Source organism: Leptonychotes weddellii, chromosome 3, assembly GCF_054177405.1.
Source record: "Leptonychotes weddellii isolate Sample4059 chromosome 3, ASM5417740v2, whole genome shotgun sequence".
NCBI lineage: Eukaryota > Metazoa > Chordata > Mammalia > Carnivora > Phocidae > Leptonychotes > Leptonychotes weddellii.
This window is the reverse complement of record NC_138371.1, coordinates 108,723,842-108,747,693: the sequence shown is the minus strand read 5'-3', so window position 1 is coordinate 108,747,693 and position 23,852 is coordinate 108,723,842. Positions and strand designations below refer to the sequence as shown.

Below are 23,852 nucleotides of genomic sequence, written 5' to 3'. Positions count from 1 at the left end.
AGTCAAACCCGTGTTTTATGTTGGAAAACAGTGTGGTATAATGGGAGCCAGGTCCACCAGCCAGCTGGGTGTTCGAGGGCAAGTTATACACCTTCTGAGTGTGTTTCCCTCTGTAAAATGAGATTAAGTCCTAGCTTGCAGATGCATTGTGAGGAATGAGAAAGATGAGAGATATAAGGGGCTTTCTTTGTATTGATGTTTCTTGGGAGGGACAGTGTAGTTCCCTTAAGGATCTGAATTTGGCAAAACAAAGTATTTTTTAATCTCAGTATCTCCATTTTTATTCTGTAAAGAAAAGCTTCCAGAATGTTCATTTTTATCCCTTGTATTATTTCTGTTTTGATGAAAAGTGGAAGGATTTTATCGGTCCAAATAACATAAAGGAAATTCTATCTTCCTATATATAGCCAGAGGAAATTCCCTGTGTACAATGTACTTGATATCAAAATAATCAGCCTGCTTGACAGAGCTAACCAAGTCCTCTGGTGAGACTGAGTGAGATTTTAAAGGGCTAACAGGGAGACAGCGGAGAACCAGTTGGAAGGGAAAGACCTCAAACAGCCAGAACCCATGAAATACGTGATCAGAAACAAATTATACAAAAGCCCCCTATCCTATGTATAAAAAGAAAGCCAGTGAGTGGTCCAGTTCTTCAGCTTTTCAAACAGTTCATTGCTTTCATTCTTGAACTAGGTCTGCTCCAGGCAATATGGGCAGGTGGGTAACTTCCTAGTTAATGTGTACAATACAAAAACACACATTCTGGATAGTTCAAGCTTCGGAGCAGGGTTTCTTACCTGAAAGACCTAGATTAAATGGAATTTCCAAGTAATTGTTCTATCTTTTTACCTTCCCTACTCCATCTCTTGATGCTTTTCAGAGAGGGATTATGCCGTTCTTACTTTCTAGATCTCAATCAAAGACATGTTCAAGTCTCCTTAAGAAAATGACAAAGCAGCTACAACCGAGTAGAGAAAAGGATGTGTCCCAGTCCTGCCACTTATTAGGCTCAGTGATCTTGTGATCTTGGTTACGTATCTGTAAAATAAAGATACCTCTACTCATCTTTCAGAATTCTTATGGGGATCAAATACAATCATACATATAATTACTTTGTAACTATAAAGCACTGAACAAATATAAGGTGTTATTTTAAGAAGTTAAAAAAATGGCTATATAGTATTGATAATTGTGTTAACTAAAACACACAAATATTATGTAATAGTATCTATCATGGGCATAATGATTAACAACATAATAAATTATCTCACTGACCCTCAGAAGAACCCTTGAAGTTATTGTTCCCTTTTCGTTAGGTAACTAGGGCTGACTTGTCCAAGGTCAACTGGTAAGGGGTACACCTGATTCTCCCCCCCAGACCTTTCTGACTCCACATCCAGAGTCCTTTCAACTAACACACACCCTTAATTTACTTGATCTGTGAAGATATTTTCTACACTTTCAGGATGATGAAGTGCTGCTTTGGTACAACATGGATTAAACAGTTAAAATGAATGTAAAGATAATGCCGATGAAGTTTAACAAGATGGAAAATGGTATTTTCACCAACCAAGTATTAGGAAATCCCTATCTGGTTTCCTAACCAGATACTCTCTAACTCACTGACTCTTTTCATGGTTAAGATATACAAAGAGCAGCCTCATTTCCATCATGTTTCAGCCTGAACTTGGAAATAAACAAGAATTACTGGTCCACAGTTTTTCCCTCAAATTGAACTCTTTGGAGCATATGCTCTGACAAAGCTTTGTTACCTTCCTATGTACCTGAGGGAGGTAACATGGGCATCATCACGGACATGAGAAGCTGAGCCTGAGGAATCAGGCTGTCTTGCGTCATACCCACATACTAGCCGTATACCCTTAGTCTGGTTACTTCTCCGGGCCTCAGTTTCCTTTCCTGTAAATGGGAAAAACACTCTCTACCTTGAAGGAAAAGTAAACTGGTTTTCCATGTGGCTAGGCAAATCAATCAACTTACTTTACAGTCACAGTTACGTGTCTGCTTGGCTGTCTGCTTCTGGCTAGGGATAAGCCCAGTTGGCTTCCTCCTGTCCTGGCTTGTTCTGAAGCACATTGCTCTCTGATGGGGACCAATTTATTAGAGCAAGAAAATAGAAGGGAACCCTTGGCGTGCTTGCTGCAAGTCTGGGCAGCAGGCAGGGACACACCTGTAGGCTGACACTTCAAAAGACAGACATTTTCAGCAGAATAGTGTCTAATCAGACATTCCAATTTTCTCCATCCATTTAAGAACAACGTACGATCTTTGCCATGTAAATAAAGAAACAAACAGCAATAAATTTGTAGGACTAAGTCCAGAAAGCTTAGATTATAAAATCTGATGCAGAACATAAATCCATCGCATTTACTCCGACACACAAAGAACATGATGATGATACTCTTTATTCTTCATTTTCAGGGAATGAAATGATAATTGATGCTTACATTTTATATTTTAGATTAATCGCTTTGGAATAAAAATCCTGTTAAGTATTCCAAGCCCCAGGATTTATGTGTAAGTATGCAGAACAGAGTAAGCAAACAAACCAGATCTGAAATAATTTTAGTTACGGAATGTCAACGACCTGAACTTGAAATCTGAGTTCCAGTTAAAATTGATTCTGAGATCCCATATATAACTTAGCAAGTATGGTGGTGAGAAATTAAGAGCTGTTCATGAGGATCCAAGGGAAAACGGCAAGAATCTCCTCATCTTATTGTGGAGCTAATGTAATAAAAATGGCACACCAGGCGTCGAATTATACAATGGTCCATTTATTCTTTGTTTTGGCCTTGTGATACTGTGATTTATATTAAATAAATATTTGGTCTTTATCTGTTCCAGGCAAAGAGCCCCTAAAACCCTGGAATTTCCTAAATGAAGAGAGCAATAAAGGTGTCTTTTGTTAGGGAGGTGACTTTTAGAAAGCCCCTAGGTCACCTAAAAATGGGGGCTGTTGGTTGTCCTACCCCCAGGCCCCTGGGGCAGGGAGAGGAGCTGGAAATGAAGCCGTCACCAAAGGCCAAGGATTTAATCATGCCTAATGAAGTCTCCTCGAATACCCAAAGGAGAGGTTTCAGAGAGCTTCCGGACTGGTGAACATGTGAAGATCCAGGGAGAGAGAGGAAGTGGAAACTCCACACGCGACCCACATACCTTACACTACGGTACCTCTTCATCTAGCTGTTCCTCTACATCCTTTGTAATAAACTGATAAACCTAAGTAAATGTTTCTCTGAGTTCTGTGAGCTGCTCTAGCAAATTGAGTAGGGAGTTGTAGGGGCCTCCAATTTATAGCCAGCAGGTCAGAAGCACAGGCAATAATCTGGACTCATGATTGGCATTTCAAGGGGGGTGAGGCAAGGGTGCACAGTCTGTGGCACTTAAGCCCCAAACCAGTGAACTCGGATGCTGTCTTCAGGTAGAAAGTGTCAAAACGGAATGGAGCTCATTGCTTGGTGGTACCGGAAAACACACACTGGAAGGCTTCACGCGCTATCAGGCCATAGAGAGACTGAGATTTCTGACCATTTTCCATCAATGTAAGGGAAAGTTCATTTTCAATGGCAAAATAAAACCTAAGCAATCCTACGTAGTTCACCCTATTAGATTTTATTTTGGGAAATATTAACCTGTGAACTCCCTAAATCTGAAACCATGCAGTAGGTATATAAGGTAGAGCATATGCTCTCGAAACCAACAGTGGCTGCCTTGGGGGTCAGTTCGCATTCATGTAAGATGCACTCACTTGCCAATTTGGCCTTCCAGATCCAAAGCCTTTCCTTCTTAGATGTGTAGAAATAACACGACCAGCTCTTTTTAGCTTAGGTGACCTTTATGGACCCACCTACCACCTGGTAGATTCATTCACGAGATCCACTTCGTTCCCACTGGGCAGGCTACCCCTTTGGCAGTCTACCTTTGCCTCCTCTGTTCATGGGCATCTTTTGCCTAAATGAATTCCTAGGTCTGTCTGTCTCCTCCCTGACAATCCCAAAGCTTATAGGATAGTTATTTTAACCTTTCAAATTAAAATTAAGCTCTTAGACTAGTCAATGAAAAAAAATACAGAGTCGATCTTCTATTTATTCATTTGATAAATGTTTTTTGAGCATCCACTATGGGCCAGGGTCTACAGATACAGCAGTGAGCATTCAGACAAGACCTCTGCCCTCATGGAGCTTAGGTGATAGTGGTGGTGACTGGGGTAAGGGGGCGCGGAGGAATAGGCAATATAGAATATAGGCAATATATAGGTAAATTCTATATGTGTCATAAGGCATTAAGTGCTATATAAAGAAAATGCTGAGGGTCAGAGTGTTGGAGGAGGGGCCACAATTTTAAACAAGATGGAAGAATTAGAAGAACCGATACCTTTCCTTCAGGACTTCAGTAATACATAGCTCAGGAACCAAATGAGATACATCTTTGCACCCCTAGTACCTAGCACATAGCAGGACTTGAAATAGTGGCTGGAAAAAAAAAATTGCCCATATTCTGTATTTTGCCAAAGCAATGCTATTTGTAATAAGGGCACAGGTTTATCAGACAGCCCATCAGGAAACGGATATAGTATTTGGTATCAACAAAACGGCATACCTTAAAAGCAAACCCTTTGAATTCTATCTCACAGTACCCACAACAATGATCCTACAACTTTGGCCCCACGAGAATTCTGTGGACACAAGATCTCAAGGATAATCAGGACCACTCTTCCAATACTGCAAAATAAAAATGTCCTTTGATCACCCTCAAGTGGGAGATATTTCTTTTAGACCAATAGGAGAAAGATAAATGTAGCTTGGGAAAAGGTGGGAAGGATTGGCAATATCAAAGGTTCTTAGGGAGAGGGAGAAGACATAAATGAAATAGGTTATAAAGTACAACCACCCTTATTTCGGCTAAGATGTTAATCACTTCAGCTCTTCTTCCCATCGAAGTCACAGGGTAGGCATGCTTCCTTGCCTCACTCAAGAACCTTTTTTTCTTTTTTTTCTTTCTCTCTCTCTTTCCTTTCTTCCTTCCTTCCTCCCTCCCTTTCCTTCCTTCTTTTCTTTCCTTTTCTTTGTTTCTCTTTCTCTCTCTTCTTTCCTTCCTTCCTTTTTTAAGTAATCTCTCTGCTTAATGTGGGGCTCGAACTCAAGACCCTGAAATCAAGAGTTGCAATCCTCTACTGACTGAGCCAGCCAGGCGCCCTAAGAATTTTTTTTTCTTAAAGGCTTGTTACTGCAGTGGCTCTGAGTATGCAAATGTCAGCTGATGAGCGTACAATATAATGTCATTACGAACCTTCAGTCCTTCTGCGCAGTTTTTCCTCCCTATTGTGGCAGTCACACTGACACTGACATTCAATCATACACGGTCATTCATTTACTGATTAAATATTAATGGGGATGCCTATATGTGCCTGAATGATTTCAAGTGCTGGGAATACAAAGGCAAACAAGGACAAAGCCGTTGCCCTCAGGGAGCCTATATTCAAGTGGAGTTAGACAACAGATAAATACACAATACAAGGTCGGGTAGCGATGAGTACTATGAAGAATGAAGCAGGTCCTGGACAGAAAATGATGGAGGTTTGTATGCAGGTGCACAGGCTGTTTTAGAGAAGGCAGTTGTGGTTAAGTAGTCTCTAGGATGGTCCTAAGGATCTCCACCTCCTGCTATTCATACCCTTGTATAATCCCACCTTCAGTGTGGGCTGGACTTAGTAACTCGCTTCTAACAAACAGAATAGGGCAGAAATAAATGGCAGATATCACTTCTGAGATTAAGGTATAAAAAGACTGTGGTTTCCATCTTGAGTTCTCTACTTCCTGGATCACTTGCTCTGGGGGAAGCCAGATACCATGGCAGGAGGCAGTCCCAGGTGAGTGAGCTTCGGAGCAAATCATCCACCCATTCCAGCCTCGAGAGGACTGCAGCCCAGATGACACCTTGATTGCAGCCTGTGAGTCAGATTTATCCGGCTAAGCTCTAACCAGATTCCTGACCCACAGAAACTGTAGGAAATGTTTTTTGTTTTCAGCACTAAGTTTTAGGACAATTTGTTATACAGCAATGGATAAGTAACACAGTGGTCAAGGATGTTTCTCTGAGTAAATGACCTTGAAAAGAGACAGGCCATGTGAAGATTTAGGGAAGGGAGTCTAGGGAAGTAAAGGGCAAGTGCCAAGGCTCTGAAAGGGGAACCAGCTAGGTAGATATGAAAGAACTGAGGCCAGTGGGGCAGACGGTCACAGGTGATGATGTGGAAAGCCAGAGACCAGTTGGTACAAGGCAGCTTTGAGGTCTCCCACGGATAATGAGACCCAACCAACACTATGAAGGCCACTATGCTAATCACCACTAATTGGCTTAAACAATGACCAATACAACAATAGTAATAGCTAATATTTGAGTATTTACACTAGGAATTGTGCTAAGTGCTTTATTTCCCTCATTCTCCACCATAACCCTATAAAGTTGGTATTTTACAGATAAGGAAACTGAGGGTCAGAAATGTTAAGACACTATCCTGTATTTATGAGTTAGAAAGTGGTAGAGCCGAGATTTAAACCAGGCTTCTAACTTCAGAGTCCTTATCCTTCACTTCTATATAGTACTACCTTGAAAAAGAGGCCCCAGAAAGAAAGCCTCTTTCACCCTTGAAAAAGAAAAAAAAAAGAAAGAAAAAAACTCCAAACCCCAAACTGTTGTTCAAGCCAATAGTGCAGTCTCCATCAGCTACATGCTCTAGGAGTTTGATTTTCTTGTGGAATCCTTTTAATAGAATTGGTTGAGGCATTATCTACAATTTTTTTGAGGTCTGACCCAAATGGCATGGTAAACTTAGAAAAACACAGGCAGCTCTTCTCTTTGATATATAGTAAATGTCTTGCGTAACAAATATGGAATCTACCGAGGATTAGTACTATTAGATACAATATCAATATATTCTATTTCATGCAATTTTATGCTTAGCCTGGCTTCCTATCAAAATTCAGATACCTAGCACCAAGACAGGTGGCCATCTGCTATAGAACTTGCTTTCCTTCCTGCTTAACCTTTGTCTTGAAGCTTAGGAAAGATTATGAATGTTCCATCTTAATTTCTTTGTGAAAAGAGGAGAAACACAATCAATTTCTCTTTGATTTTTACCTATATTCTATAAGTAGGAATGTTATTTTAAAATATCGTTCTTAAAAGCAATGGCTGTAGCAGACTGATAACCTTTCATACAGGGGTCCACAAATTTCTATTACAGTGCTGCCCTGGGCTAGAGGAAACAAAAATAACAGGTCTTTTGCCTTCAGGTTTTCACTTGGAAGAAATATGAATGAAACCAGCTTGTTTGACACAATTCATGATATTATAATAACATTAATAACTAACACTGATTAAGAGCATACTCTATGGACCAGATACTATCCTATGAACTTTGAAAATATTATCTAAATTGTTATAATATCTCTATATGACAAGTATTATTGTCATCTCAATTTTACAGATGAGGAAGCCCAGGCACAAAGAGGTCAAACAGCTTGTCCAAGGTCACATAGCTAAAAACTCTACAGCCAATACAAGACCCAGGAAGTATGATTCCAACACTGCAACCTCTGAACTCATACGCTAAGATATTCAGGATCCCAAGCGCATCAATTTCTGCTCCTAAGATATACTTTCCTTAAAAAAAAAAAAAAAAAAAAAGGAAAAAGAAAAAAGTGCCCATTAAAATCAACGCCCCTACATATACTAGCCAAACTAAAACTCTTACAATATCCTACTGTCCCAGTAACTTGGTATTCTTTACTATAATTTTTCTTTACTATATATTATAAATACATACACAGATTAAAGATAAATGATATAATTTTAGGCACAGATTAAGAACGACACACACACAAACACATACACACAGTGCTAAAAGTTTATTCCTTTAAAAAGGTTTGTAGGGGCGCCTGGGTGGCTCAGATGGTTAAGCATCTGCCTTCGGCTCAGGTCATGATCCCAGGGTCCGGGGATCGAGCCCCACATTGGGCTCCTGGCTCAGCGGGGAGCCGGCTTCTCTCTCTCCCTCTGCCTCTCCCCCTGCTCATGCTCTCTCTATCTCTGTGTCTCAAATGAATAAATAAAATCTTAAAAAAAAAAAAGTAAAATATTAAAAAAAAAAGGTTTGTAATTTTGCTTTTGCATTGTTGAATAATCTGTTTTTAGAAAATTCTGGGTATAGTCTCACATGTCCTTGGTCTCTCTTTTATTTCTCTGCTCAAATGTCAACTTCTCTGAAAGGCCTGCCCTAACTACTCAATCTCTCACCCTTCCTATCCCCATCCTTCTTTTACTTCCCATTTATACCACCACCCTTAAATCACATCATGTATTTATGTATTTTATATATCTGCTGTTAGAAAATAAACTGCTTGTGGGGCAGTTTGTTCTCTGCTTTATTCCTACTACCTAAATTGTACCTGCAATAATATTTATGGAATGAATATGAATGAATGAAATGTTGCCTTTGAGGAGAGCAACTGGTTGAGGGCACACAGCGGCAAGATCAAGATCCAGCTCAGTGTCCTGACCCTCCATCTTCCCACTTGCAGCCCTGGATTCCCAGCCTTGTTAAACCTGTGAATTCTGATGTGGGTGAGGGAAGGAGAGGAGGGTGGTTGCATGCATGGACACTGAGAAGCAAGGACAGGTTGGGGAGGTGAGGAGATGGTAAATCCTGCCATACTGGTTTTCATTGTGAGGGAGTGGTGGAAAAACAAAGGGATAAAAGACAGGGATATGGGACCATTTTCAATCCTTCTTTTACCTTTACTCCTACAAAGACTCTGTCTCCAAGTATTTTGATTCTTATTTAGCGGTTTTGTGTATCCATTCTCCTAGCTCCATTCCTACACTTACGCCCTCCTTACATTACACCTGGACTGTTAGAAACGCCGCCGAACTCACTACTGTCTTACAATGCTTCCTTCCACTTATCCATTCTGTACAGGCAAGGGATAAGAAAAAAAAAATTAAAAACTTTGGGGCATTCCCTAGCTCAGGAATCTTTACTAGCTCCTTTACACTGGGAAAGAGAAAACGATTTATCCTGGAATACTGTATTTATTTTACAAGTCTGCCAACTTTAATACTCAATGAGTTACTGGAAGGCAGACTCTACCCATCTTATTTGTTCTCTACGGTGCCTAGGACAGTGGCTGGCAGAGTAGATGCTCATGGAACAATCCTTGTTTCACAAGCATCTCTCACCCATCCTGGTCTGAGAGACTTACTCAACACTGTACGTTAGAGGACACTTTATCATAAATACAATTTGTTTTCTTTTTCACATGTATAACTGTTGTCTGCCCTCTCTCCAAAACCGCACAAGGCTTTTTCTGACAGACCCATATTGTATTGTTATCTTTTCCATTTCTTAGGGCTGTGCTCCTACTAGGTTCACTTTTGCTGTACAGAGATCCAATAATCTAGGTACGGAAGGAAGTCATTAAAAAAAATTGCAGACCACACAGTAATTGTACCAAGACAGTTGATAAAGTTTCAAAAAGAAAAAACAAAAACAAAAACCCAAGAATCTGAGGACAAAAGCGCTGGATTTGGGGTCTTTACAAGTATTTGAAAGCAGACTGGTGGATTTGGGTATACTTCCTAGGAGCCCAGTCTGAGGGATGTTACAGAGATGGTCTCGGACTTTAAATTATGCTAACCAAAAAGATGACTCTTGTCTAGTGATCTGGGGACTATCTACAATCTTAATGTTTCAAGGAGGCAAAGAAGGGTGGGGAACAGTGTGCCATAAAACTTGATATGCTTTATTTCTTGAAATGCAAGACACTCTTTGGTCAGAATGGTACTAAATGGTCTACTTTTTGTGTAGACATTTTTTTTTTAAATCACTACAGAGATTTTGTAGGCACCTGTGTGTTATACCAACTATTTAGAGCACTTACATGTTACAGCTATATGCAATTTATAAATAATTAGTTTGTAATGTGCTTTGAAAATAGAAAGTGCTGCGCAAGTACTCAAATTAGTATATATTAAAAGCCTTTGGTATGTAATCATTTTATTTAATGATTGGCTCTTCAAAAGGCATAGTGCTTTACAGCTGAACAAGATTTCTAATTTTAAATCATTAATACTAGTTTATTTAGAGTGAAAAGCTATTAGCAAATCAGAGGTACTGATCAAGTTTTCAGTTTATATAAATACATTTGACTCCTATTTATGTCCCTCACCCTTTTATAGACCAATTCAGTCTTCCCTCAGGTTCCACAGACTTCATGCAAATTCCTTCCACTCATACTTGACTCTTCGTTACCCTGCCTGCCCTGCCCTCACTTTCTTCCTTCCCCCCATCTGTCTTCTAAAGTTGTTTTGTATGAACCTCTGAGTTTATGGCCACTCTAAACAGATTCAAGCCAGCAAGCCACATTATCAGTGATGATAAATCCTCTTAAGAGCAATGAAGCCATGAGCTGTGGTGGTAGTCACCAATGGGTGCATTTCCCTGTACTGCTATTAATTACTTCAGTCTACTCTCATCATCCTACACCTCTATGTCCACTAATTAAGCTTTGCTTTCATCTCCTGAAGGTCTTGGTTCAGAGGTATTAAACTTCACTTAAATAATCCTGTTTACCATCCCCACAAGGAATACTCAGAGGCAAAATTTTAGATGAGGCAAAGAAATTTTTGATCCTTTCCCACCTATCCCCTTAGGTCTTCCTTACATCTTCAAGTGCTAATTTCCTTGCAACTGACACTGGCTTTCCAGAATCTCTTTCAAATCACTCTAAAACACTCCCTATCCCAGCACTATGACTTTGACCTTCCCTCATCCCTGCTCCCACTAACATTTAACTCTCCAATGCCCTACAGTGTATTTTCTTGATTGGAAAACCCAAACTAAGCCCTTTTTCTATACAATGAGTGCTCATGTTTAGCCTTCTCAGGCACTAAACTAATATGCCCAGTGCCCAACAACCTCCTTGTTAATGCCAATCAACACTTTTCTGTCCCCATGTGTCTCATTCAACATCATTTTTCCCTCTCTGAAAGCACTGGCTTCCACAACTCTACTTTCTACACCTCACTGGTTGCTACTTTTATACCTAACTTTTAATGCTGAGCTTTCCAAGGGCTTAGTCTTGGGCCTGCTTCTTTTATCACACTCGTTTTTATGGATTTACATCATTTTGATGGCAAGAACTCACAAAGTTTCTCTGTAGCTTAGATGTTGTGCATGGCCTCCAACTCACATATCCACTGTCTACCACATTCAAAATGGAACTTTTGATTCCAGTTACCTTTTCCACTTTCCAACCTATTTTTCCCCTTAAGCTTCCTGTTTCAGTACTTTGGCCCCAAAACTAAGTGGGAGTCATGTCTCCTCGCCTTCCATATCCAATTCCTGAGGTTTACCAATTCAGTTCTAAAATATATTTCAAATCAACCTTCTTTTTCCATCACTAGCTTGCTGCCCTTCCAGGCCAATGACACTCTTAAGAGTTCCTCTCGAATTCATCCCTTCACTGTACTCAAAGTATTCAGATGTCATTCCCACTGTACTTAAAATCCAAACCCCTTACCACCCCAACTCTCTTCTCACCGAATCCATAGCCTACGCCCTTCTTGCTTACCATGCTACAGATAAGCAAATCTTTCAGTATCTTTAATTCCTCAGACCATCGCCTCAAGACCTTTGCACAGCTATTCCACCAAAACACATTCTCCTTTTTGCAGTTAGCTCCTTCTCTTCCTGTAATCTTTGGAAGAGCTTCCCTGACTTCCATACCACAAGCTGATTGCCCTCTCATGTTTTCTATCTTGACCCTGTATGTTTTCACAGAATTCCAAGTTTCAAAAAAACAAAAACAAAAAACAACTCACTCCTGTATGTATGCTCTAGGAGAACAAGACCTGTGTCTCATCCAATACTGTTCCATCCCAGGGCCTGGTATATACCAGGTGCTCAATAAATACAGAAATATATTTATCCAAAGAAGCTGAGTGCAGGAAATATAGGTTCTAGGCCAGACTAGTAGAAGGAGGTCTGATTGGAGTGAATAAAAGGTTATATGCCATAACTACCGACATGGATTTAGCTAGTATTTTCTAATTGTCTACTACCCATCAGGCATCGTGCTGCAAGTCAGTATAGTGGGTAGACAATATAAGCACTAACAATAGCATAGTAAATCCAAGACCGGGAAACGCAGGAGTAAAATGAAAGCACATACAAGTGCCCAAACTAGGGTGGGAGTCTGACCTTAAGTTCTTACGTGCCCTAGGGCAGAGCAGAGTAAGGGTGTTCCAGGAATATGGAACAGCAAAAACAAAGGCCCCAAAGCACAGAGTGCTGGGGGTGGGATGCTCAGGTTCAAAGTTGACAAAAGATTTAGGATGAATTAAGAGCCAAGTTGGGGTAGGACAGATATGAGACAAGGTTGATGAGATTAATAAGACAGCTCAGAAGTGGTTCACTAATATTTTAAGTTTAAAAAAAAAAAATCTTTTCCCAACACGGAAATTTCGTTTTCCCCATCCTTATTGTAACCATGGGCTATACTTAGATACCCACATAAGGACTGAAGATGTCATGCCAGCTTTCTCCTTTTATAATATAAACTCTCTGGACCTACTTAGGTCCTTTCTGGCAAAATATTTTATTAGTGTCCTGAAATTAAAGCAGTAAACTGGCACCTATCCTATAATATGCTACCACAAAGATGGAGCTAGATCCTACCTAACTCTCCTGTGAAACCAGAATTCTCACAATTCTTTCAAGTTCTTCCCCACCCTTGCCCAACCTACCAGTCGTAGCAAAAGATTTAATTCTCTCATGATTTACTAAAAAATATCTAGCAAGAAGCTAAATCCTCCTCCCACTTCCACCTTTCTTTCTTTCTTTTTTTCAACCAACCACAGTGTATCTGGGGTCATGCTCTATTGCATCTCTCCCTCTCCCCCAATCACAGCCATGAATGCATATTCTTTTGAATTCCCTTGATCAAAGCCCTTGTCTAGGCCTCTAATTTTCTCCTAGCTTTCTTACTTTCACTGTTGGCTTAATTAAAAGAAAAAAAAACAAACAAAAAACCCCTGAAACAGTCAATCTTCCAGATGAAGCAACAGAAACCACTCAAATTAGTTTAAATAAAAGAGGGAATTTATTAGATGAGTACAAAGGTTCTTGCAGGGATTCCAACAGCTGTAATGGGTCATAGCTAGAAGCACGCCTTTCTGAAGGACAGATCGTGTTGTAATCACAAACTTCTACTTCTGGGTTTTGCAAGATCACGAAGAGAATATCCTAGAGGATAGTCCTCCCCGTATAGTGCATAAGGGACTAGAATGTGGATTCATTTCTGCTTGCTTTTTGATCCTTATATTCCTTTATGCTGGCCTCAAACTTGTCAAGCACATGTTGGCAGACATTCATGAGCTCATTCAAGCCTCTCTGAAATGGCTCAACAGCTGGAAGAGCACCTCGAGTCTGAATGCGTAAATTAATTTTGCTCTCTGAAGGATGGGTTGTAGTGTAACCACAAAATTCCACTTCCGGGTTCTTCATGATCATGTAACGAAGAGAATTTCCTAGGGTATGGTCCTCCTCGTGCAATACAAATGTCACACAGTGTCTATCTGTTCCAGCTGCCTGGACCATTTCCAGGGCTGTCTTCCTCTCGCCTTCAGCCATTGAGGTCTTCAATCCAGATATTTTTCTACACACATATTTTTTATAAAAATGAGATCATACTGAATATAGTTTTGTAACTAGCTTTTCTTTTCATTTACTATATCACAATTGTAACATATTACTCTAATGCATTCCAATTACATAGAATTATTTGTATTAGCCCCTTATTTTCCTGCCTCCACATGTTCTATCAGTAAATATTTAATTATTGCCTCCAGTTTTTCCCTACTCCATTTGACCGTCCACATAGCCACAAGGGCACAAACTTAAATGTTTCCTAAAATATTCTTTCGGTAGAATCACGAGAAAGGGATAGGATTAGAATAGGGTGGGCTCTGCTAGAGAATGAAAGGGTATTTAAAGGCATACAAAAAACAAATCTTCTGAAAAATTGGGACTGCAGATTATCATCGCGCAGGCCCCACTATGGTTTCCATTTGTAGGGGATAAACTAGAATGGAAATTCTGAGAAGTGTCAATCAAGCAGGAGGGAGAAAGAACTGAGCGCAGAGTCGCTTTATTAGCAATCTACACAGAGTTAAGTTGGGCCACAGTTACAGGGGCTTAGGCCTGACAGAACGCACTAATACCAGCACTCGGCGATCGGAGGCCTGGTGCGTGGTCTTACCTTAGTTTTATTTACTCCTGCTGTTCTCACTCGGGTGGGCAGTTTAGGGACTTAACTCTGGCCTCATAACGTGTGCTCCCTCCAAGACACCTAGTTGTACGGAGCGCCTCTACTCATATACATCCATATGTCCTTCCCTCTCTTCCCAGTCGGGGCCCCTTCTCCCCGATCAGGCGCCCACTTCTCTCTCCTCCCCTGTCCTCCCAGCCAGGCCCTCGCTGCTGGGCCGGGCCCGACCGCGCCGCGGAGGCGGAGGCCCCGATCGGCCACCGGCCCCTCGGCCACCCGCTCCCGGCGCAGGGCGCGGCCTGCTCCTCCCGCCCGCCCCCACCGCCCACCCGCCTCCACGGCCGTTACCTCTCCAGCTCCTGGTCCTCTTCCATCGCGGGGCGGCTTCCGGGATCCTCAAGTGGTGCTGGCGGATCGGAGGCGCTAACCCATACCGCGAAATGTGCAGGCGAAGCAGGAAGGAAGGAACGACGGACGGAAGGAGCCGAGGACGGAAGGAGGAAGGAGGAGCCGCAGCGGCGCGGCGAGGCCCAGCCGCTGGGCGGGGCGTGTACGTTCGGCCCGGAGGCCCCGCCCACAGGCCAGGCTCCGGCGCGAGGAGGGCGGTGGCCAGGCTGGACTTGCTCACCTGGAGCACCCGGAGCTAGTCCGCCTGCTGAGCTAGCCAGGACAGGTGGGGTAGGTCTCCCGGCTCACATCAAGGCCGAGACCCGCCTGTGGGCGCTTGCGTTCAGCCCTTGGCACCTTCCGCCAGGTGATGGCGAAGGGGGCGGGGCTTTACCTGCGGCCCCCAAATCACTTTCCTTCTTAGGGCGGAATCACACCTCTTTCAGACATGCCGCTTGACCCGTGGGGCACGGTGTTACTCTGGCGGGACCCCAAGCCTGGCGGGGGGGGCGGGTGTTCAGGGAATGACAGGTTTAAACTATAGTTGATCAATACACCTTGATGAATTTCACAACAGAAAAGGATGAATTTAAGATTGTGTTTGTCATCCGCGATCTTGCAGCTGCACACCTCAAATGGGTCAAAATAAACCTTCGTTTTTATCTTTGCGGGGAAGAGCGAGAGCTTGGAGGAAACTGCTCTTCTTCCCCCTTCCTTTCTCTCCTAGAATCTTTTCTACACCTGTAAGACGTACGTACTCCTTGCTCTGGACTTCCTTTTCCTTTTACCCTTTTGGCTTAAACCTCCCCACCTGCGGAACCTCCCTCTCACCTTTGTTCCCAGGTGCCTCTGCCCCCGCCTCGGCAACCTTTCACCACCCGGACTCGCTCCCCGCCCTCCTTTTTCCTTCGTACCTCTCCTCTCTCCGTCGCCTAAGGTGTTCTTCGCTAAAAACCCCCTTCCCCCGTCCTCAACCTCCTACTCCCCTCGCCCTTTCCAGCCGGGTCAGTCCCCGTCCCTGCACCTTACCCCAGAGTCCTCTCGCCCCAACACACCTATATTTCTGCTTTCCTGCGCCACCTGTTCTCTTACCCCCAACCCGATTCCCCTAGATGTTCACTGCCTCCCCCAGCTGTTCCACTCTCCTTGCGGCGGTCTGCGGTGAGCGCCGATCCACTTCTCGAGCGTGTCTTCTGCTGCGCGGGGGGATCAGGCGGGCGGGAGGGACAGCCGAGATGGCGTGGGGGAGGGCAGGCGGCGAGGGGCGGAGTGGGCTCACTCTAACCCGGGAGTGACGGCTCCGGCCTGGCCCTCCCCCTGAGCTCTCGGATAGGTGGAGCCGCTCTCTGGCCCGCCTCTTTCCCCGCCCTGTGCTGCAGCCGGTTGGCCCAGGTGCGTGTCGGGTTGGGCGGCTCGGCCCCGGCGCTCGCCCCCGGGAAGGCAGCAGGGGCGGTTGAGAAGTGAAGTCTTGGCCAGAGTTTACTTCTTGCCAGGAGATCCGCGGTGGTGGCAGCGGCGGCGGCGTTTCCCGGCGGAGCCGAGGCCGGCTGGCTCCCCGCTCCCTCAGCGGGCCGCGGAGAGCGGACCTGGCGCTGGGCTGCGGCGCTGGGAGCCGGTGCGCGCCCCGGGCGGCCGCGCTTTCCCAGTGAGTAACTTTGCCCTGCCCGCCTGGCCCCGCGCCCTGTCGCGGGTCCCGGGCAGCCGCCTCAGGTGCGAGCGTCGGCGGGGTGTGGGGCAGCGCCGAGCCGGGGGAGGCGGCAGACCTCCGCAGCTCTGCTCCTCGCTCGCCGGGACTGTGCGGGACGTAGACCCGGCCCCGCTGTGGGGCTGGCCGCGCTGGTCCGGGGAGGGAGGGACGGGCTGTCCTGAGCCGGGTGCCCGCCGCCGGCCAGGCGCCTGGGAGAGGCGGGAGGCCCCCGGCTGTTACCATTTGGTGGTTCCGGCCACAGTGTTGCTGCTCTTTGCGTCGTTTGCTTTTGCCAGGAGGGAAGAGGTGGGGATGAGTTTCTTATTTCCTGTGTGTGTGTTGTAAATGAGAGTGGCACTAGCTACCTTACATCGGATCTTGTTCTCCAGGAAAGGAATAGGGAGATACCCAACGTTCCAGCCTGTTGCCTATGAATTCTGACCTTTCCCTTGAGGCTGGAGAGGTGGGAGATCTCAGGTCTTCAAGGAGGTAATTTCAAAATATGGATCTCGATTTGGAAGCAGTTGCACACAAAGCACCATTCAGGAAGGACCTCACTCGCTTTCAAAGCTTTATGCCGTATGTTTCAAACAAGGACTTTTGGCATAGGTAGTGTTTCTTCTGATATTTCAGTTTGCTGTTAAAGTTAGGAATCAAGACGTTCTTATCTACCAGGGGCTACAGTACACTGAGGCATGGGCTTAACTGTATAGATGTTTCTCCTTAAATCACAGAAACCAGAAACGAAGTTGAGTGTAAAGCAGTGGCAGGAGGAACCAGTTGCGAGCCCTGGTTTATAGGAACTGCCTTCACTTTAAGAATTTCACGTTCTTGCAGCAGTAGTACTTATTTGTCAATTGGCTTTCCTCCCAGGACCGATTTAAAAAAAATTTTTTTTCCCTTGCATGTAGTGTGATGCAGCGCTGATGAAGTTGGATCTCAGTAGATCAGTTTTATTTTCTCTGACAGGTTTGATTCCCATCTCCACAACCGTTCAGAAAATGGACTTTGTTTGATCTAGTATCCTTTCTGGCCTGTCCAAGCTTTTTTGAGCCATGAAAAACAAAGTTTGGCCTTTTTGTTTGTCCAAGTCCCACATGTGAGTTTTCCCAGAGGAGTAAAAGGTAGTCCAAATCAGGACCAAAGTACAGTAACACTACTTTTAATTTGGCCCACTTGTGTGTTAACACTCCCAATTATGTATCTTGTTTCTCTCTTCTCATAAAGTTAGAACATTTTCATTATTTATTTATTCAGCATGTAGTAGAGTGCCTGTTGCCTGCTGCATGCCCAGACATTGATGGCAAGGGTCAGTTCTTTCCCCAGAGGTGATCATAGTCTTATTTGGAAGCTGATCCATACTTGTTCCATTAGCTACCTGAAAGTAATTTGAATAAAGTGCTGTGGGGACTTAGAAAAGGGAGCATTTCTGCCTGGAGTTTGCTAGGGAGGACCTCATCTAGGCACTTAACTCTTCAAACTGCTGTGGAATTTTCGCAGTACATTCTAGGCAAAGGGACTAACATGTAGGGTGTTGCATTATGAGATCCACATGTAGTTACTCTGGCTGAGGGGCGCATTGTTTGGGGTTGGAATAGTAGTTAGGGGTTGGTGTATTATTCATTTCAGAGCACTTAGCACTTTGCCTTGATTGCAGTAGGCACTCAAATACTTGTTGAACTGACTTGGACAGAAACATGGAGGATTTTGTGTGCCAAACTAAGAAAATTGGACTTTATCTACTTAGTGATACACAGCTGCTAATTTTATTTTAATTTTTTCAAAAGATTTTATTTATTTTAGAGAGAGAGGGTGAGTGGGGAGCAGGTGGGAGTGGGAGAGGGAGAGAGAGAGAATTCCAAGCCCACTTGAAACAGAGCAGGGAGGCTTGCGCTGGGCTAGATCTCATGACCCTGAGATCATGACCTGAGCCAAAACCAAGAGCCAGATGCTCAACCGACTGTCCCACCCCGGCATCCCCAAAGCTGCTAATTTTAAATAGAATGTCATGGGGCACCTGGGTGGCTCAGTTGGTTAAGCATCGGACTCTCGGTTTCTGCTCAGGGTCCTGAGATGGGGCCCAGAGGCAGGCTCTGTGCTTAGTGGGGAGTCTGCTTAAGGATTCTCTCTCCCTTTTCCCCTCTCTCAACTTGCTCATGTGCGCACGCTCTCTCTCTTTCTCAGATAAATAAATAAATCTTCAAAAAAGAATAGTGCTTGGCATATAGTGAGAACTTGCTAGATGCTGGTTGTTATTCTGTGTAAAGGCAGCGGAGGTAGACTGATATGGCATTGAGGAGGTATATTTGGTTAGACTAGGTAAGTGACTAGATATGATTAATGAGAGGATGATTCCTAGGTTTTTTGACTTGAGGCATTGGAGTGTACTGGTTAAACTGGCTGTGAAGTCAGTACAAAAGTTGAATTCCATTGTTTACCTGTAGAAGTACCATCCTGAGCTTTGGTTTCCTAATATTTAGGAAATGATCATAGTACCTGTCTAGTAGGGTTTGAGGATCAAATGAAATTACACATAAAATGCCCTTGGCAGAGTACCTAGCATGTTACAAGTACTGAGTAAATATTAGTTGTTCCTTTAGTGATGATGACATTAATGAGCTAGTAGAATGTTGGAAGATATGAAAAGGAGTGATTAAAAGCAACTGAAGGTAGAAATGGGGAAGAGAAGATAATTAGTTTTGGACCAATCCAGTGAAGTGCTAATGAATGGTTGAGATGTCTGTGATGAAGATGTTGGATAGATGTGCTGGGCAGGAGCTAGGAAAGAATGGAAAAGAGGAAACAAAGAGTTTGTATAAAGCCTTTGTGGATATTGTTAGCTTTTTTTTTTTTAAGATTTTATTTATTTATTTGAGAGAGAGAGAGAGTGCACACAAGCAGGGGAAGGGGCAGAGGGAGAAGAGGGAGCCTGACATGGGTCTCGATCCCAGGACCCTGGGATCATGACCCAAGCCAAAGGCAAACAATTAACCGACTGAGCCACCCAGGTGCCCCTGTGGTTAGCTTTTTGGAAGATTTGAGGAAAGGGGAGGCAAAGAAGAGGTTTGTAATACAAGAGTGCCAGCAGTGTTTATGTTGAGTATTAGGCATCTCTATCCTTAAAATGCATTTTGGCCACCATCACAGGGGAGCTCTGGGCTCATAATCTAGTTGGCTCTGTGCTCTTCTCCCCCTCCTCTTTCTTTCCTTTCTGATTGCCCCCCAAATTAAATTATTTTTTACTCTGCAGTGTCATTTAACTTTTCCGTGCTTATGGGGCTAAAATTCACTCCAGGCCCACTTTCCTGTATCAAAATCCAACGAGGTTTCTAGAAGTGTCAAAGGTCTTGTTTCGAAGGTTCCACTCAGGAAGCAGTGTTGGTTGAAAAAAAGATATATGTATGTATATATGTGTGTGTAATATATATGATTTGACATGCAAGATATACATATATACATACATATGTGTGTATATATATATACACGCACATATACATATATCTGTTGTATATATGTGTGTACGTACACACACATATATATATGCAAATCTTGCATGTCGAATTATGGTTGTAGAAGACTTGGCCAGGCCCAAAAGGACTCCATTATGGGGCCTGGGAGATTTACAAAGAAAATCCCTTTCAGTTTTCCTCTCCTATGTCTCTTCCCCTGAAAGTACAAAACAGTAGAAAAATCTGTGATTATGTAAGTTTTTGGTTGGTTGGAGTTAAAAGAAATGGCTATTTTGCATATTAGTCTAATGAAAATTTGAAGGAAATTTTTTAAAAAGCAAGTGCTCATAATATACATCATGATAATAAATTGTCATCTGGTTAGTATGCTTTTAAGCAGGTATCGTAGGATCTGTTCTTTAGAGAGAATGCTTCAAGTGAGCAGGGATCATATCAGTTTTGTTCACTGAAAAATGCCCAAGTGCTTAGAATCATAAATAGTAATGTATGCATGAATGAATGAAATGGATCCGTTGGCTTTGATCAGTCTTGGCTCACAGATTTCTCTGAATCTTTGGAACAGTCGTTGGTCAGAGGGAAAACAAAAGAGAATTGAGCCAGCAAGGAAGCCTAAAGCGCTTCATGTACCCACAGGAAGATATAGCAATTATAATAGAATTTATGGCTCTTCCAATTCAGTGACTGTAGTACCTACTACTGTAATTATTTACATGATTCCCTCCTTTTTCACATTTTCCTTTGACAGCTGTGAGGGGTGTGGTGGGAGGAACAGACTTAGGCAGGGTTATTGTTTGGTTCAGAGTTGAACAGACAATAGCTGTGTCATAACTTTGTCCTCTCTTGGTTATTAGCAAAACTCTGGAAGTCTTGCTTGATTAGAAAAGCTGAAAAAATAGTAGAAGTCTTTTGGGCAGAGGGTTTAAACATAGCTTACACCTTTATCTTTCCAGCCTTGAGGTTTAGTACTATTACTTCTGACAATCAGAATCCCTCAGTGGCGAAATTATTTGGGGGAAAAATTATTTTTGCTCAAAATTGGACTGGGTAAGAGAAATGAGAAATAGAAAAAAAGTGCAGGAAATAGGCAATAAGCCAGTAAAACTATATACAATATACACACAAGTATAGATGTGCTTTTATATATATATAAATATGCTATAAACAGTCATGTGTCCACTTAAAAAGCATACCACTTCCATATGTAAAACAAATGAGGTTTTAATTTTTTCTCTTTATTGAAACAGTAATCTTAGAGTTCTTTTAAATAACAAATTGCCCTAAAGTGTGTAATAGGAGCCATTGTAAGAAATGTTTATAACCAAGTTATGAGGACCTGTATCTCTCACAAAAATAAGGTGTACTTGACTATAATAAAGCTTCTAAAGGTTCTGTTGGCTATTACTTTGTTTTATAGATAAAAGTAAAGTAAGTCTGGGAAATATTTATACCCTTTCCTCCGCCCTCCTATTCCCCCCCCCCCAAATTAAGAGTTTGGCTACCAATCTAAAAAATTAATGCATCATTCAGAATTCTTAATACTGTTCAATCAAACTACATAAATATTGAACAAATAAATTGAAGTCCTTCACTTACATCTTCATTGTTGTGACCATTGCCACTTTTCTTCCACATTATTTTAATGTTTGAGCTTTGAATTGTATTCGTGTAAGCATACTTGATGTGATCAACACTGGGCTGTGTGGACCATGAAAGACTGTCCCTGCCTTTGTACAGCTGAAAATCTTTTTTTTATTTTTTTTTTTTATTTTTTTTTTTTAAAGATTTTATTTATTTATTTGAGAGAAAGAGAATGAGAGACAGAGAGCACGAGAGGGAAGAGGGCAGAGGGAGAAGCAGACCCCCCGCTGAGCAGGGAGCCCGATGCGGGACTCGATCCCGGGACTCCAGGATCATGACCTGAGCCGAAGGCAGTCGCCCAACCAACTGAGCCACCCAGGCGCCCTGTACAGCTGAAAATCTTAAAAGACATTCATTCAGTCAAGGAGTTAGTCATTCCAAGCAGGGTGACTAATGCCTTTCACTTCTAGTACCTTTGCTCACCTCCAGTGATCTTCACTTCCACTGTATTTTAACATGCCTCCAGATTTTTCACATCAGAAATCCTGAGTTTATATATCCAGTTCTCTGACCCCAGCTTCCTACCCTGTCCTTCCCGCTTTCTCCCACCCACACTTTCTATTACAGTGCCCTTCTTCTTGACAGAGACAGCTTGCCCATCTCTTAATTCCACCCCACCTCCCCTTCCCTGTTGTTTTAACATCTGTTGGCCTCGAGGTCGTCTTCCCTATCCAGTTTGGAAGCCCTTGTTAAGCACCTGGAATATGCTTTCACTGGTACCTCTGCCTCTCTTGAACTTGTTTTTGTGCTGTGTCTGCCAGATAATATCCCTGTTCTGATTAACTCTGCCTTTTCTCCAGAGTTGCTTTGGTAACACCAGTGAAAGGCCAGGCCCTAGATGCAGGTAATTAATTGTCTCTCAAACAATCCCTCCCTACCATTTCCCCCAGTCAGTTATGTTTATGTGGCACCTACGGAGTGCTCTGACACTGAGCTAAGAACGCTGGGGTATCCTAATAGTGCGTACATTCCCGGCGAGATAGACATTCATCAAGTAATAAAACCCACTATAGTAACAAACTGCTCTGGAGAAATAGTATAGGGCTATGTTGTCCAATACTGTAGTCACACGTGGCTGTTGAAATGAGGCTAGTCTTCTTGTTGGTTGGTTTTCTTTAAGATTTTACTGATAGGTTGATTTCAGAGAGAGGGAGTGTATACCGCGAGGGAAGGGAGGGGCAGAAGGAGGAGAGGGAGAGGGAAAACATCTCAAGCAGCCACCTTGCTGAGCATGGAGCCCTACTCGGGGCTGGACTCAAGCTCGACTTGGGGCTCAGTCCCATGACTCTGAGACCATGACCTGAGCTGAAACCAGGAGTCGGACACTTAATTGACTGAGCCCCTCAGGTGCCCGCAAATGAGGCTAGTCTGAATTGAGATGTGCTATAAGTGTGAAGTACACATCAGATTCTGAAGATTTAGCATCAGCATAAGGTAAAATATCTCAATTTTTATATTTACATGTTGAAATAAGATGATAAATTCTGGGTATATTGGGTTAAATAGAATATTAACTCATTCACTTGTTTCTTGTTTTGTTTCATGTGGCTACAAGAACATTTAAAATGACCTGTGTGGAGCATACCCTATTTCTGTGAGGTAGCACTGGTGAGGGGAACTAGTCTCTGGGGAGCTCCGTGTCCCTGAAACCTTCCCTGAGGAAGTTGTCTTTGAACAGATACCTGGCTGAGTAGGTGTTACACAGGTAAACTCTCCTCAAAAGAAGAAGTGGGGGGGGTGGTGCGCCTGGGTGGCTCAGTCCATTAAGCATCTGCCTTCAGCTCAGGTCATGATCCCAGGGTCCTGGGATCGAGCCCCACATCGGGCTCCCTGCTCCTCGGGGAGCCTGCTTCTCCTTCTCCCCCTGCCTGCTGCTCTCCCTGCTTGTGTGCTCTCTCTCCGTCAAATAAATAAATAAACTCTTAAAAAAAAGAAAAGAAAAGCAGTCAGGTGGATGGCCTTTTGAAGGAGGGTGAGAAGATGAATGAGGGAGCTGGGAGAGAGAGGCCTGGGATCAGGCCAGGGAGGAAGGCAGGGCCAGATCATATAGGCCTTATTGGCCCTAAATAAGGAATGTGTTCTTCATCACTCATGGGTTATTCCAGACCTTCATTACTGACAAACCCTTTTGTCCAAGCCCCACTTCTATAGTCTGTAAGTAATCTGGTCACTTAATGATGATCTGATTTGATTTCTCAGGTTTCTGTCCCTGCCCTTCCCCGCTTATGTATGTACGTTTCAGATCTGTGGAAGGCTAGCTTTTCCACACAGTGCTCTTGATCCCATCCTTCAGAGTCTCTCTCAGGAGAGGCTTTTGTT

The 23,852-nt window shown here is 43.2% G+C and overlaps 3 protein-coding genes across 6 annotated transcripts in view; 1 reads left to right on the top strand and 2 right to left on the bottom strand.

Annotated features, from left to right (window-relative positions):
- The window catches only part of LOC102747148 (protein POLR1D-like), a 43,752-nt gene extending 29,337 nt beyond the window's left edge, over positions 1 to 14,415 (bottom strand). Inside the window, exon 1 of the mRNA XM_081814771.1 lies at positions 14,343 to 14,415. The gene's annotated coding sequence lies outside the window, so the exon portion shown is untranslated. The remainder of the gene's footprint in view (positions 1 to 14,342) is intronic.
- LOC102746545 (DNA-directed RNA polymerases I and III subunit RPAC2) lies at positions 13,166 to 15,555 on the bottom strand. The gene is made up of 2 exons (XM_006749629.3): positions 14,700 to 15,555; positions 13,166 to 13,739 (listed from the first exon to the last, which is right to left on the bottom strand). Exons 1-2 carry the CDS (start codon positions 14,723 to 14,725, stop codon positions 13,364 to 13,366), a joined length of 402 nt encoding a protein of 133 aa, XP_006749692.1. The 5' UTR covers positions 14,726 to 15,555; the 3' UTR covers positions 13,166 to 13,363.
- A 594-nt stretch (positions 15,556 to 16,149) lies between these two features.
- The window catches only part of LNX2 (ligand of numb-protein X 2), an 81,156-nt gene continuing 73,453 nt past the window's right edge, over positions 16,150 to 23,852 (top strand). For 2 of the 4 annotated variants that reach the window (XM_081814762.1, XM_081814760.1), the window contains exon 1: positions 16,151 to 16,383. The gene's annotated coding sequence lies outside the window, so the exon portion shown is untranslated. Of the gene's footprint in view, positions 16,384 to 23,088; positions 23,239 to 23,852 lie in introns of all 4 variants that reach the window. The other 2 variants (XM_081814761.1, XM_081814766.1) reach the window with 2 other exon arrangements.

Excerpts from the sequence above, each read along its gene's own strand:
- LOC102746545 (XM_006749629.3), bottom strand. The coding sequence starts at position 14,725 with ATGGAAGAGGACCAGGAGCTGGAGAG. Across the intron at positions 13,740-14,699 it reads GAGGACCAGGAGCTGGAGAG|AAAAATATCTGGATTGAAGA; the intron begins GTAACGGCCGTG and ends ATATGTGTGTAG.